Source organism: Coregonus lavaretus (genome assembly GCF_964263955.1).
Source record: "Coregonus lavaretus genome assembly, contig: HAP1_SCAFFOLD_6228, whole genome shotgun sequence".
NCBI classification, from domain to species: Eukaryota; Metazoa; Chordata; class Actinopteri; order Salmoniformes; family Salmonidae; genus Coregonus; species Coregonus lavaretus.
In genome coordinates, this window is record NW_028157440.1 from 17,658 (window position 1) to 34,202 (window position 16,545).

General features: G+C 45.1%; 1 protein-coding gene across 1 annotated transcript in view; it reads right to left on the bottom strand.

Moving 5' to 3' along the window:
* The window catches only part of LOC311125423 (disks large homolog 4-like), a gene marked incomplete at both ends in the record, with an annotated part of 31,799 nt that extends 16,101 nt beyond the window's left edge, over positions 1-15,698 (bottom strand). The window contains 3 exons of the mRNA XM_084199465.1: positions 4,918-5,042; positions 5,216-5,266; positions 15,609-15,698. Of these exons, the coding sequence (XP_084055591.1) occupies positions 4,918-5,042; positions 5,216-5,266; positions 15,609-15,698 (266 nt within the window). The remainder of the gene's footprint in view (positions 1-4,917; positions 5,043-5,215; positions 5,267-15,608) is intronic.
* Positions 15,699-16,545: the final 847 nt, after the last annotated feature.

Below are 16,545 nucleotides of genomic sequence, written 5' to 3' on the forward strand. Positions count from 1 at the left end.
AGACATGTCCCCCTGCTTAAGCCAGTACATGTCCAGGCCCGTCTGAAGTTTGCTAGAGTGCATTTGGATGATCCAGAAGAGGATTGGGAGAATGTCATATGGTCAGATGACATCAAAATATAACTTTTTGGTAAAAACTCAACTCGTCGTGTTTGGAGGACAAAGAATGCTGAGTTGCATCAAAAGAACACCATACCTACTGTGAAGCATGGGGGTGGAAACATCATACTTTGGGGCAGTTTTTCTGCAAAGGGACCAGGACGACTGATCCGTGTAAAGGAAAGAATGAATGGGGCCCTGTATTGTGAGATTTTGAGTGAAAACCTCCTTCCATCAGCAAGGGCATTGAAGATGAAACGTGGCTGGGTCTTTCAGCATGACAATGATCCCAAACACACCGCCCGGGCAACGAAGGAGTGGCTTCGTAAGAAGCATTTCAAGGTCCTGGAGTGGCCTAGCCAGTCTCCAGATCTCAACCCCATACAAAATCTTTGGAGGGAGTTGAAAGTCCGTGTTGCCCAGCGACAGCCCCAAAACATCACTGCTCTAGAGGAGATCTGCATGGAGGAATGGGCCAAAATACCAGCAACAGTGTGTGAAAACCTTGTGAAGACTTACAGAAAACGTTTGACCTGTGTCATTGCCAACAAAGGGTATATAACAAACTATTGAGAAACTTTTGTTATTGACCAAATACTTATTTTCCACCATAATTTGCAAATAAATTCATGAAAAATCCTACAATGTGATTTTCTGGATTTTTTTTTCTCATTTTGTCTGTCATAGTTGACGTGTACCTATGATGAAAATTACAGGCCTCTCATCTTTTTAAGTGGGAGAACTTGCACAATTGGTGGCTAACTAAAAACTTTTTTCCCCCACTGTATATGATATGTACCCATTGATTCTTGAAGAATATAACTTATAAATGCCTCATGAGCTTAGTTAAACTGTCGTACCCCATCAGAACCCAAAATATACGCTTTTTTTACTCCAATATTTGTAAAGAAAGTAAACATAAACAACCAGAGATGGACAACTTTGATGGGGATCTGGGCCACAAAAAATCTGAACTCATCATGAGGGGTCGCAGTTGCTCACGGGCCTGTGTACCCACGTCCAGAGAAAAATGATATTGAAAGCAAAACAAAATATTGCAAGGAAATCATTTTAAAATGCGAGAACACATTAATTGCAAATGGACGAAAAAAAAAAAAAGTGAATACTTTTTAATGATCAAAAAACACATCAGTCTTTCCTGCAATTTTCCTTATCTTTGGTTATGTTACCCTGGCATTTGCTTTCACTGCCTTTTTTCCAGTTGCAAGTTTTGGCACATTAATTAGAGCAAAATAGCACCCTGCATTATTTATTTTTATTTTTATTTTTTATTTTTCATACTGGCCCCCTGTGGGAATCGAACCCACAACCCTGGCGTTGCAAACACCATGCTCTACCAACTGAGCTACATCCCTGCCGGCCATTCCCTCCCCTACCCTGGACGATGCTGGGCCAATTGTGCGCCACCCCATGGGTCTCCCGGTCGCAGCCGGCTACGACAGAGCCTGGATTCGAACCAGGATCTCTAGTGGCACAGCTAGCACTACGATGCAGTGCCTTAGACCACTGCATCCAACTGCTGGTACGCGTCTGAAGCTAAGCAGGTTCAATCCTGGTCGGTCCCTTGATTGGAGAACGGTGCCTTCGGAAAGTATTCAGACCCCTTGAGTTTTTCCACATTTTGTTACGTTAAAGCCTTATTCTAAACTTGATAAAACTGTTTGTTTTCCTCATCAATCTACACACAATACCCCATAATGATAAAGCAAAAACAGGTTTTTAGAAATGTTTGCTAATATCACATTTACATAAGTATTCAGACCCTTTACTCAGTACTTTATTGAAGCTCCTTTGGCAGTGATTACAGCATCGAGTTTTCTTGGGTATGACGCTACAAGCTTGGCACACCTGTATTTAGGGCGTTTCTCCCTCTGCAGATCCTCTCAAGCTCTGTCAGGTTGGATGGGGAGCGTCGCTGCACAGCTATTTTCAGGTCTCTCCAGAGATGTTTGATCGGGCTCAAGTCCAGACTGGCTGGGCCACTCAAGGACATTCAGAGACTTGTCCCGAAGCCACTCCTGCGTTGTCTTGGCTGTGTGCTTAGGGTCGTTGTCCTGTTGGAAGATGAACCTTCACCCCAGTCTGAGGTCCTGAGCGCTCTGAAGTAGGTTTTCATCAAGGATCTCTCTGTACTTTGCTCTGTTCATCTTTCCCTCGATCCTGACTAGTCTCCCAGTCCCTGCCGCTGAAAAACATCCCCACAGCATGATGCTGCCACCACCATGCTTCACCGTAGGGACGGTGCCAGGTTTCCTCCAGACGTGATGCTTGGCATTCAGGCCAAAGAGTTCAATCTTGGTTTCATTAGACCAGAGAATCTTGTTTCTCATGGTCTGAGAGTCTTTAGGTGCCTTTTGGCAAACTCCAAGTGGGCTGTCGTGCCTTTTACTGAGGAGTGGCTTCCGTCTGGCCACTCTACCATAAAGGCTTGATTGGTGGAGTGCTGCAGAGATGGTTGTCCTTCTGGAAGGTTCTCCCATCTCCACAGAGGAATTCTAGAGCTCTGTCAGAGACCCCATCGGGTTCTTGGTCACATCCCTGCCCCAGGCCCTTGTCCCTCGATTGCTCAGTTTGGCCGGGCGGCCAGCTCTAGGAAGAGTCTTGGTGGTTCCAAACTTCTTCCATTTAAGAACGATGGATGCCACTGTGAACTTGGGGACCTTCAATGCTGCAGACATGTTTTGGTACCCTTCCCCAGATCTGTGCCTCGACAAAATCCTTGTCTCTGACAATTCCTTTGACCTCATGGTTTGGTTTTTGCTCTGACATGCGCTGTCAACTGTGGGACCTTATATAGACAGGTATGTGCCTTTCCAAATCTTGTCCAATCAATTGAATTTACGCCAGGTGGACTCCAATCAAGTTGTAGAAACATCTCAAGGGTGATCAATGGAAACATGATGCATCTGAGCTCAATTTCTAGTCTCATATCAAAGGGTCTGAATACTTATGTAAATAAAGTATTTATGTTTTTTATTTTTAATACATTTGCAAACATTTCCCTAAAACCTGTTTTTGCTAAGTCATTATGGGGTATTGTGTGTAGATTGTTGAGGATTTTTATTAATTTAATCCATTTTAGAATAAGGCTCTAGCATAACAACATGTGGAAAAAGTCTGAATACTTTCCAAAGGCACTGTATCTGGAATGTCACATTCACAATTTACATTTGAAATCTCACACGTCTGACTATATTTCACATGTGAATTTTTTCACACGTGTCCAAAAACCATGTTGTTTTTACACTGTTTGTTTCGTAAGGGGAGGTAGAGTGTCAGTCAGTCAGTCAGCCAGTGAGTCAGTCAGTCAGTCCACCAACCCTATGGCTCAGTCAGTCAGTCAGTCCACCAGCCCTATGGCCCAGTCAGCCAATCAGTCAGTCAGTTCACCAGCCCTATGGCTCAGTCAGTCAGTCAACCAGCCCTATGGCTCAGTCAGTCAGTCAGCCAGTCAGTCAGTCAGTCAGTCAGTCAGTCAGTCAGTCAGTCCACCAGCCCTATGGCTCAGTCAGTCATTCAGTCAATCCACCAGCCCTATGGCTCAGTCAGTCAGTCAGTCAGCCAGTCAGTCAGCCAGTCAGTCAGTCAGTCAGCCAGTCAGTCAGTCAGTCAACCAGCCCTATGGCTCAGTCAGTCAGTCAGTCAGTCAGCCAGTCAGTCAGTCAGTCAGTCAGTCCACCAGCCCTATGGCTCAGTCAGTCATTCAGTCAGTACACAAGTCCTATGGCTCAGCGTCAGCTCATTTTGAGGTCCTCAGAGTATGCCGATACATAGCAGACAAGGCTTTTAAAGCACCATAATGTGATTCACATTTTTCAAAACCTTGGTGCTCATTAATATTCAGGACCTGACATTGTTATGACCTTGTCCATTACGTCATCTGCTCCTAAAGTTACATTCTGACACTTGCCTTTGCAAAATCACCCACCATGAAAACACTACCTTTTAAATACCATCTTGCTTCATTCGAGGACCACACTAAATTTACACTGGTAAATATTTATTTTAGAGGCACATTTCAACACTTTTTAGTGACTGTCAAACTGTCTTTTGATGCATTCAAAGCTATAGAATTGTCTATAACATTCAGGGTAATATCAAATGTATGAGGAGTAATGAAAAGTGTGATTTTGATGGAGGCAGCTCACCCAGCCAGTGACGTGGTAGACGTGTAATATTAATCTCCTCTGATATCTTTTAGAATCCCAAATGTGCCCTTTAAGTGCCAAGTTAAATTCCTTCAGTAATGGACAGGCCTGTGAGGGAGAGAGTGTGAGTGCTGGCCAGCCCCTAGGCCAGGGCTGACACAGAGATGGATGTTGGAGTGTGGTACTGTACTGATTGCCTGGGTAGGGGGAAGAGGAGGGAGCAGCGGGAGGGGGGAGGACTATATTTAGGCAGCTCCTCTGTGATTGGTGGGCTCAGTGGTGAAAAGTGTCTGTCTGGCTGACTGAGTGAATGCAGTCTGTGAAGAGGAGGGATGAGAGGGAGGGGAGGGGGAGGTTGGTTGGGAGGGAGGGGTTTTCTCCCTCAGAGGCCCAGATAGCACTGACATGAGTAGCCTACATCACTGGTGTAGCTCTGAGTTGTGGGTTTGTTTGTGTGTTTGTGTCTGTGTGTGTGTCTGTGTGCATTTGCATATGCATGCTTGAGCCTGTGAATATTCACGTGTGTACATACACGTGTGCCTATGGGTGTGTGTATGACTGAGAGTCAAGGTTGGGATTGACAACTTGAGGGGGGTGAAGAGGAGGTGATGTTAGCTGCGTTAGGTACAGTAGTTAGTTAGTAGTGTACCTCAGCCGTCCGTCCTGGGCCGCAGCTCCCCCAGGGATGATCTTGGTGATGAAGATGCTGGGGTCATCACCAACATGAGGGTTATCCGTTCCCCCAGCTATACTGAAACCCAGGCCTGAGTTACCCTGAACACACCCACCATAACGCACAGTGTCAAACATGGTGACTATTATAGACCAAAGTGTATTAGATTACATACATTTTAATGTGGCTATCCCTGATCAGTTGTAGGATTATAATATTAAAGCTTTGACACCATGTTGGCACCATTCCAGTTATCTGTTGAAAAGACACTCACTCTTTCTAGTGTAATCTCTTCATACTCAATTTCCCCCTCTGTCCCGTTGATCTGAGAGAAGAAGACAGTGTTATCACACTTTCAATGAGTGATAACAAAGACTCTGAGGAGAGCAACGCTGTAATATGGGATGAGGATTGTGTAGGATGATGATCAATCAACCAGTGCTATGCAGTAAATAATGCAGCATAGTGGGCGTATGATCCTTACGTAGGGGGAGCCGTCAAGTGTGTCAGTGTTCACCACCACTGGAGGAGAATTTCCCTGGAAAAAGGAGAGAGAGAGGGGAAGAGAAAGAGGGAGGGAGAGAGTGTAATATTTCCTGTACATTTTTTATTGTTTATTTCACTTTTGTTTATTATCTATTTCACTTGCTTTGGCAATGTAAACATATGTTTCCCATGCCAATAAAGCCTTAAATTGAATTGAATTGAATTGAGAGGGGATGAGAGAGAAGGAGAGAAAATGTTAGCCCACACGCGCACACACTACACATGCACACACACACTACAAATATTCAGGCCCACGGGCCTTGTCGCAGACACAATATTTTTCTGTCCCAGTCCCTCCTTCTGTACAGTGAGATAGTGTTTAAGTGATTCCTCAGGATAAGCAGGCATGGAGTCAGTCTGCCCTGCTCAGACTGTGGAGCCTCTACCTCTGCAGGCAGGCAGGCAGGCAGGAAGGCCCTGCAGTCACAGCCTCAGCCATTTTATAGCCTAATGATGATGACAACACCACAAACAGTCACTGCCTGCCTGACACACTGACTGCTCCACACCCCAGCCTCAAGACCCAGCCACAAGGACCCAGCCACAAGACCCAGCCACAGGGACCCAGCCACAAGGACCCAGCCACAAGACCCAGCCACAGGGACCCAGCCACAAGGACCCAGCCACAAGACCCAGCCACAGGGACCCAGCCACAAGGACCCAGCCACAAGACCCAGCCACAGGGACCCAGCCACAAGGACCCAGCCACAAGGACCCAGCCACAAGACCCCAGCCACAAAATCCCAGCCACAAGACCCCAGCCACTAGGCCCCAGGCACAAGGACCCAGCCACAAGGACCCAGCCACAAGACCCCAGCCACAAAATCCCAGCCACAAGGACCCAGCCACAAGGCCCCAGGCACAAGGCTCCAGGCACAAGGCGGCGCAAATTTGGCCCAGCGTCGTCCAGGGTAGGGGAGGGAATGGCCGGCAGGGATGTAGCTCAGTTGATAGAGCATGGCGTTTGCAACGCCAGGGTTGTGGGTTCGATTCCCACGGGGGGCCAGTATAAAAAAATAAAAAAATAAAAACAATTAAAAGAAATGTATTCACTAACTGTAAGTCGCTCTGGATAAGAGCGTCTGCTAAATGACTAAAATGTAAATGTAAATGTAAACAAGACCCCAGGCACAAGACCCCAGGAACAAGGCCCCAGGCACAAAATCCCATGCACAAGGCCCCAGGCACAAGACCCCAGGCACAAGACCCCAGGCACAAGGCCCCAGGCACAAGACCCCAGGCACAAGACCCCAGGCACAAGGACCCAGCAACAAGGACCCAGCCACAAGACCCCAGGAACAAGGCCCCAGGCACAAGACCCCAGCCACAAGGACCCAGCCACAAGGACCCAGCAACAAGGAGCCAGCCACAAGGACCCAGGCACAAGGCCCCAGGCACAAGGCCCCTGACATTGCATATCTTTCCTGTGAGTCAACGTTATCTAGCAAAGCCCTGGGTTAGTGTCATATTGACAACGTTCTGTGACATGACTCTGTGAATACATTCAGGGTTTGTAGTCGTTTAATAACACCATCATGAAAGGCAACATCGAGGCAGCATCTAACAGAGATGTTAGCTTTCAAGGCAATCCATGTGGTTCCTCTAGCTCAGCATTCTACAAAGCCTACAGATGCATGCTGCATCACTGGTGACCTGTGAGCAGAGAAGAGCCCAACTGAAAGCTGAGACCAATGGACATCTATTTCTCAGCAGACTAGATGTCATTAATCAGGGAGCTGCTAATACAGCATTTGACAAGACAACAAGTCAATGACGTGGCAGACCTGTTGGCATTAAGATGGTGTAGGCTGATCCTGTACAGTGACAGAGACTACACTCTGTCTGGTGGTGATTTTACTTCCATCTCTCAATATCTCCCTCTCTCTCTCTCTCTCTTTTTAACTCCCTTCATCCCTTTCAGCCCTCTCCTCTCGCTGCTTCTCTCTCCAAAATAATGATCGTTGCATCTCCCCATCTAATGTAAGAAGAGGGGATGCAGCATTCTGCATTCTGTACTCCTTAGAGAATGCTCTACCGTCTCTCTCTCTCTCTCTCTCTCTCTCTCTCTCTCTCTCTCTCTCTCTCTCTCTCTCGTACTCCTTAGAGAATGCTCTACCGTCTCTCTCTCTCTCTCTCTATCTAAACGTATATCCCTATTCCGTTGTCATTTTGTCCCTCTCTGATTAGCATGAGGGAGACACTGTGCATCCAAAGTGCTTACAGAGCAGCAAACAACAGCAGCAGCATGAAATCAGCCTGCTGACCTTCACACAACTGACAGCCCGCAGAGATACACAGACACTCTCTCTCACACACACCCCACACACAACCCCCGCACACAGACAATCACACCGTTCCAATGAGTCTCAGATACATCCCATATCGCGATAATTCTATCTCCATCCCTTAAGTTCGAACTCTATCCAACCATTCCTCTTTCTCCATGCTGCTTATACAGCGCATACTGCATCTACTGAAATGTCACATGTTCTCTCTGTACAGACAGTTTGTATTCATCATTGGCCAATTTGTCCCAAACTATCCTCTGGAGGTTTGGCCCCTCAAATCCCTTCCCTTAAAGCTGTGACTGAAAGTGTTTACGTAATAATAAGGTTAACATGAAAACAAAGGTTGTTCTCTCACTCTCTACTTCTCTCCCACAGCTCTGAGCCAGCCGGGGTGCAAACCATCTCTCCCACTCCATCCCTCGCTCCTGTCCTGACCACCGCTACCATGGCTACAGTATACAGTAGCATCAGCCACTGGGGCCTCTGAGGCTCGGAGGAAAGCTTGTCTCCATGGTAACCTGGATTTCCATTCCGATGCTCTAAAGCCCTAGCTATATGGCATAGAACATCCTAGCAAAAACAACAGGGGAATATAAATCCTTTCCATTACTTCTATTACGTAATCTGAAGCATCACCTGATCAATCTGCTCTTAACTCTTGACACTGACAGCTCCATTTGGGCTGTACACTGAAACTGTCAGGCATTTCATGTACAGTTCTCTGTACTTTCCAGAAATATTCCTATGGGATTCCTTTAGGATTAGCATTATTAGGGGCCTATTGCTTCCTATGCTGTAACTATGGGGTGAGATACAGTAATATGCTATGACGTAGAGAATATGCAATGCAATCATGAAAAGACAGAGGGAGAGAGGTACTTGAGATCAGATCAAGAGATATGCTCATTATCTGTGTTATCTTACATTTATTTTTTCACCTTTTAGCAGACGCTCTTATCCAGAGCGACTTACAGGAGTAATTAGGGTTAAGTGCCTTGCTCAAGGGCACAGAAAGATTTTTCACCGAGTCGGCTTGGGGATTACTGGCCCAACGCTCTTAACTGCTAGGCTACCTGCCGCCCTACATCTCTAGTCTAGAGTAGATGTCTTCCTTCCATCTCCATTTAGTGCATGGTCATCTATCTGTATGGTGATGAGGCATTCAGCAGAGACACACAGTTTTAGGAGCAGAGGACGCCTGAGGGATGATGTCATCTTCACCTGGACATAAGCCAGAAACCCCATTTCAATTCCTTATGGGCTACAGTACCCCACTCATTCTCTCTCTCTCTCTCTCTCTCTCTCTCTCTCTCTCTCTCTCTCTCTCTCTCTCTCTCTCTCTCTCTCTCTCTCGCTCTCTCTCTCTCGCTCTCTCTCTCTTCATTCACTTACCTAAAGACAGAACATCTGTCCCAACAGAAAAGTTTAACTTCTCTCTGCAGTGCCCCCCACCCCACCACCCTCTTCTCTCCCCCCTCCCCCCTCCCTTCCATACACCCGAACAGACTCATTAATGCAGCTTGTTAGGCTCTTAATTAATTGCTGTTGGAAAGAGAGAGGAGAGAAAGAGAGAGGAGAGAGGAAAGAGCGAGAGAGGAGCCAGAGAGAGGAAAGAGAGAGGAAAGAGAGAGAAAAGAGAGAGGAGAGAGAGAGGAAAGAGAGAAAGAGAGAGGAGAGAGAGAGGAAAGAGAGAAAGAGAGAGAGAGAGAGAGAGAGAGAGAGAGAGAGAGAGAGAGAGAGAGAGAGAGAGAGAGAGAGAGAGAGAGAGAGGAAAGAAAGGAACGCAAGAGAGGAGAGAGAAAGAGAGAGAGAGAGGAATGAGAACATATTGGAGTGTAGGTGTTATAGAACCTCTCCCTTACAGGGGCTTGCAAAAGTATTCATCGCCCTTGGCATTTTTCCTATTTTGTTGCCTTACAACCTGGAATTAAAATGTTTTTGGGGGGTTTGTATCATTTGATTTACACAACATGCCTACCACTTTGAAGATGCAAAATATTTTTTCTTGTGATACAAACAAGAAATAAGAAAAAAACGGATAACTTGATCGTGCATAACTATTCACCCCCCCAAAGTCAATACTTTGTAGAGCCACCTTTTGCAGCAATTACAGCTGCAAGTCTCTTGGGGTATGTCTCTATAAGCTTGGCACATCTAGCCACTGGGATTTTTGCCCATTCTTCAAGGGTAAACTGCTCCAGCTCCTTCAAGTTGGATGGGTTCCGCTGGTGTATAGCAATCCTTAAGTCATACCAAAGATTCTAAATTGGATTGAGGTCTGGGCTTTGACTAGGCCATTCCAAGACATTTAAATGTTTCCCCTTAAACAACTCAAGTGTTGCTTTAGCAGTATGCTTAGGGTCATTGTCCTGCTGGAAGGTGAACCTCCGTCCCAGTCTCAAATCTCTGGAAGACTGAAACAGAAAGAATTTCCCTGTATTTAGCGCCATCCATCATTCCTTCAATTGTGACCAGTTTCCCAGTCCCTGCCGATGAAAAACATCCCCACAGCATGATGCTGCCACCACCATGCTTCACTGTGGGGATGGTGTTCTCGGGGTGATGAGAGGTGTTGGGTTTGCGCCAGACATAGCATTTTCCTTGATGGCCAAAAAGCTACATTTTAAAGTACCTTCTTCCATATGTTTGGGGAGTCTCCCACATGCCTTTTGGCGAACACCAAACGTGTTTGCTTATTTTTTTCTTTAAGCAACTGCTTTTTTCTGGCCACTCTTCCGTAAAGCCCAGCTCTGTGGAGTGTATGGCTTAAAGTGGTCCTATGGACAGATACTCCAATCTCCGCTGTGGAGCTTTGCAGCTCCTTCAGGGTTATCTTTGGGCTCTTTGTTGCCTCTCTGATTAATGCCCTCCTTGCCTGGTCTGTGAGTTTTGGTGGGAGGCCCTCTCTTGGCAGGTTTGTTGTGGTGCCATATTCTTTCCATTTTTTAATAATGGATTTAATGGTGCTCCGTGGGATGTTCAAAGTTTCAGATTTTTTTTTTAACCCAACCCTGATCTGTACTTCTCCACAACTTTGTCCCTGACCTGTTTGGAGAGCTCCTTGGTCTTCATGGTGCCGCTTGCCTGTTGGTGCCCCTTGCTTAGTGGTGTTGCAGACTCTGGCGCCTTTCAGAACAGGTGTATATATACTGAGATCATGTGACACTTAGATTGCACACAGGTGGACTTTATTTAACTAATTATGTGACTTCTGATGGTAATTGGTTGCACCAGATCTTATTTAGGGGTTTCATAGCAAAGGGGGTGAATACATATGCAACCACCTCTTTTCACTATTGATTTTTTAGACTTTTTTGAAACAAGTTATTTTTTTCATTTCACTTCACCAATTTTGACTATTTTGTATGTCCATTACATGAAATCCAAATAAAAATCCATTTAAATTACAGGTTGTAATGCAACAAAATAGGAAAATGCCAAGGGGGATGAATACTTTTGCAAGGCACTGTATCTCTGTTCCAGGTTCACAACCTCAAAACCAAGCTGCTAAATCAATCAAAACCTGCATCTCTTCTACACTACTTAAAATTAAAGCAGTACATTTCAGGCCCCACAAACTATAAGCTACAGTACTTAGTTACTCTATAGGCTAATCAAACCATTTGGACAGATCTGGGCCAGATTAAAAAAACAACTCTATACCTCAAAAAGGATGTGTATTTCTACTACAGGGATTTCATCCCAGGGTCGGCCTACACCTCTCCTCCTGCCTTGAGCCTGTGTCACCTTCTGTTACTGTATGGCTGCACAGAGCCGCTCACGACTTTAACAAACACGTCGAGCTACTGTCTGATGTGTTAAAAGTATCCTATATATCCAGGCTGAGGAACATACACTGTGCAGTCAGTGCACAACCCCCAGTGCACACAGTCCTCCTGCAGGGGTTTTGATAGGCGACTCCCTCCCTGTCCTTTGTCAGGAAGTGGGAGGCTGGAGTTGCCAGGATTTAGGGGATTTAACAGTCGCCCACATATACTTTTACGCCACCTACTCAGCTCTCCCATCATCTTTCAGTTCCAGGCCGCCCCCAAACCTTCACTGTTAAACTGAAACTCCTGATATAACCTGACACCCCTTGTCCGATATCAAACTCCTGAGCCTTGACCTTAGCCACTAACTTGGACCTCTGGATCAAAATCACAGCCCTTACCAGAAAACTGATCTTGACAATAATCCTTAAATTAACGTATTCCTTAAACACAAGCTTTATCCCCAACCCTGATCACCACTGTCCTCTAACAGTCTAACATTTCACTTCTGGCCTGTGTTTCCCCATAGGAGGGCATCCTGAGATCCAATCCAGCACACTTCACTGTCCAGCCCTCTGCAGGCTGACAGGGTCCAAACAACAAGCAGTAATCACCAGAGGACAAGGGGTAAAGGCAAACGACAAAAACACTGAGACTGGGAGCCCTGAGAAAGGAAGGAGAGCCTCGCCCCATGGAAGGGACTGTGACTGTGAGGACAGATAAGGGGTTGGAGGAGCGTGATGTGATTGCTTGATTTCTAGACTCACAATACCCTGGAGCCATTACAAAGAAGAGAGAGAGAGAAGAGAGAGACAGAGAGAGAGACAGAGAAAGAGAGAGACAGAAAGAGAAAGAGAGAGCGACAGAGAAAGAGAAAGACAGAGACAGAGAAAAAACAAGAGAGAGAGACAGAGAAAGAGCGAGATAGAGAAAGAGAGAGATTGAGAGAGATAAAGAGAGTGATTGAGAGAATATATGTTTTGTTCGTTTGTACAGTATATCTTATTGAGCGGATGTGTGTGTTTGCGAGGCTGCATTTTGCTGTGTGTATTGTTGACGTATACACCTGCTATAGAGTAGGAGGAAATGTGGAGTCATTTTGGAGTCAGTGTGCAGGTTTAGGTGATGATGTGAAAGACAATCAGTCAGTCTGTTGCAGAGGCAAAGGTTAAAGGTAGTTCCTCAGCAAACAGCTGAAACTAGCCCCACTACCTCCCTGGAGTTTAAATGTTTTAACATCAAATTTGAGCCGGGCCTCAGAGAGTGCTGAAATATGAATACACAGCTAGCCTAAATATGCTGACCAGCAGGCTTTCACCAGGCCTCAACAGGGGAGCAAACAGAGAGAGACAGCGGGAGGAATGAGAGAGAACAAAAAAGAGACAGAGAGGGAGAGATAGACAGCAGAGGAGAGAGAGAGTGGGTGAGAGAGAGAGAGCTTGGAGGAAAGGTAGAATCAACGAAGCGGTGGAGTGCTACTTTGTGTGTGTTCATTAAGAAAGCGATCGATGGCTGCTACCCTTTAAACAAAGCATTATTTTGGTTTTTGCTCCAGCCACTCTGTCTCTCCACAGATCGATCATCGCTCACTTCAGGATCAGGATGCACTAGAGAGCATGTCTATACTTGCATGGGAGACTAGAAAGCTCCCTTTTAAAACACTATAAATATGTCAATGCACAACCCCAACACATCAGTCGGAAACAGCTATTTTTAAGTCAAGCAAAATTAGGGAACATGATCATGTTTCAAATGATAATATACCTATAATAATGATCTAACAGACTAACTCAGATAATACCTCTAGTCTCTGTCAGATTATTTCATGAAATAAAAATCCTAACATATGTCTAGTAGGATAGCTGTATGTTGTACCTGTAGTATACGCAATGTGGGTCTACATAAGCCAACAGATAAGCAGTGTCATAATAATGTGCCCCAATACCCTCAACAATTGATCAAACAAAACAGAAAGCAGCTTATCAAATGACTTCAATCAGTCAGGACAAAATGAACCACAATTAACCTAAAAGCTATGCCAACACGCTCACTTACCCACACAAACCCACACTCTCACCTACACAAACCCACACAAACTCATTCACTCACCTACACAAACCCACACAAACCCACACAAACCCACTCACTCACTCACCTACACAAACCCACACAAACTCACTCACTCACCTACACAAACCCACACAAACCCACTCACTCACCTTCACAAACCCACACAAACCCACTCACTCACCTACACAAACCCACACAAACCTTCTCACTCACCTACACAAACCCACACAAACCTTCTCACTCACTTACACAAATCCACTCACTCACCTACACTATCTCTCCCAACATCAATCACAACTGTCTATTCATTTCAGTGCTTCATGTGGAATACCATTCATATTGCAATATAAACACAAGTATCAACAATCAGATGTTTTCATTGGAGTGTTTTAATCTTCCAGAACAGCACTGATTATGCAGTCAGTCAGGCAACGAGAGATTGGTTTCTATTTCTGTCATTGCTGTGTCTAAATGTGTACTCTGTTTAAGGGGGAAATCAGGGTAAACAGATGCTGAGAGAGAGAGAGAGAGAGAGAGAGAGAGAGAGAGAGAGAGAGAGAGAGAGAGAGAGAGAGAGAGAGAGAGAGAGAGAGAGAGAGAGAGAGAGAGAGAGAGAGAACAATTGCAGGAGGAGAGACAGGAACAGAAAAGGCAAGTACACTCCAGACTGGCCCTGACCTGAGGGCAGCACAGCTCTAACCAAGGAAGGACAGGAGGAGAGGAAGGTGGGGGGATGAGAGATATAGATGTAGGGGGAAGGGAGAGAATGGCAGCAGATCCACACACGCGTGTGCATGTTTGCGTGTGCCACTGTGATTGCAATGGGGATGTTACAGGGGTTCATTTCGATGGGAAATCACTCACACACCATTCTTTATGAAAGCCCCTTATGCACTCCCACAGAAAATAAATACGGTGTGTAAATGTGTGTAAAGCTGTGTGTTTGTGTTTGAGAGAGAGAGGGAGAGAGAGATAAGGACCAGCTACACATCCCTGCACACTGAAACTGTAAATGACAAATGCATAGCATCACATAGAAGGGACTCAGAGGATAATCAGAACTGTAGACACTATATACAGTGTATTCGGAAAGTATTCAGACCCCTTGACTTTTTCCACATTTTGTTACGTTACAGCCTTATTCTAAAATGGATTAAATGTTTTTTTCCCCCTCATCAATCTACACACAATACCCCATAATAACAAAGCAAAAACAGGTTCAGACATTTTTGCAAATGTATTACAAATAAAAAAAAGTATTCAGACCCTTTACTCAGTACATTGTTGAAGCACCTTTGGCAGCGAGGGACTGTAGACACTATATACTCCCACACATACCAGCATACACTGACACAGTGCAGACAGAGGACCTACAAAGGAGGATCTGATCACATTATTGGGACACAGGGTCTGTGATTCACTAATATTTCTCAGGGACCAAATGTGTGGCTTCTATATGCGCGTTCGGGAAATCCAAGCGTTATGTTTGTGAGTGCCAATTTTAGCAAATGTATTTTAAAAGACATACATTCCTGTCACCATGAGAGAAACCATCCATGCTATTAGTCCCATGAGTCCACTGAGTTGAGAAAAGTCTCACTCAACAAATTGAGCTTATCATTTCTCCCTATCTTTTCACATTCTGGGCAGAGAGTTGACACTCAAAGTCTGAAACTGGTACCAAACAATGCTTTAGATGAGAGCCAGACTGCAAGTGTCAGACCAGACCAAACTAAGTATTTTGAATCCATAAAGCAGTTTATGTATGATTCTTCGGAATACACCTTCACTCAAGATGCAGCATGTCTATGTGCAATATATTTTTTTAAACGATATATTTCCATAGAAACAATTTTCAATTTTGATAATTTTCACATAATTTCACAAACAATTTAACCACAGAAACCATACCAAATAGCAATATGACATAGCTGTATCTGACAAATCTGTCATCAGAGGAGTCAGTCAACCACCACGTTTACTTGGTGCCTACCATTATATGGTGCGGAAGCTTCTTGGCTTTCCGGACGTTGTTGATGAACCGCCGACCCATTTTTTTGGCATACCACACCGAGATGAACATCCTGCTTGAGTGCTGAACACTGAGCCGCCTTGTGGAACCTAACAAACACCGTTCACCTTCAAAAATTATGGACGAGCCGGGTGAGTGGGTGGCAGAGAGAGAGAGGAGGTGCACTGAAGGGGCGTTTCCTCTCCAAAAAATATGACAATGCATAAACACTTATGATATCAAAGACGATATCAAGGCAGTCTGTCTGCCACATGCCAACATTATTAGGAGTGTCCGTATAACCGGAGAAGATCTCAAAATAACCCAATACGCCTACTAAACATGAACATTCAACTCATGCAAAATTATTTCAACAATAGAAAGCCAAAAATCTCAACAATACCCCTGATATCAAGCATTGGGCTAGGAACGCAGATAGCTTTACATTCAAAGCCAGAAAAACACGTTTAAATCCGGGGTTGTCAAAGTCACGGTCTGGGTACAAAAATAACTCGGGAGAGCCGGAGGAGAGTTTGGACTCCGGCGACAGTGTTCCTTTCTCCTCCTGCTGTGTAATCCAAGTGTGGAGTCGGCAGTTTGAGTGGGATTGTAGCCTACCTGTCTGTCTAATAATTAGCCTACTTCTCAAATATCAGGAATAGTGCTATTTGGAAGAGCTGCCATGGACTAAAATTAGCCTACGAACGGGCTACTTATTTGCCATTCATGTCACACTGAATATGGTTGCATCTAATTTGGGAAAACAAGCTCTAAACACATTCGTCCCTGGATATCTCAAATGTGCTCCGTTATTCTATATTCTGAGGAGCGCTAACGTTCTCTCCATTCGAGCTCCATCCTCTGTTTTAGAACAGCCCGCTGTAGTCTCTCTTTCTGAGCGAATATCCCGTGTCCCCCC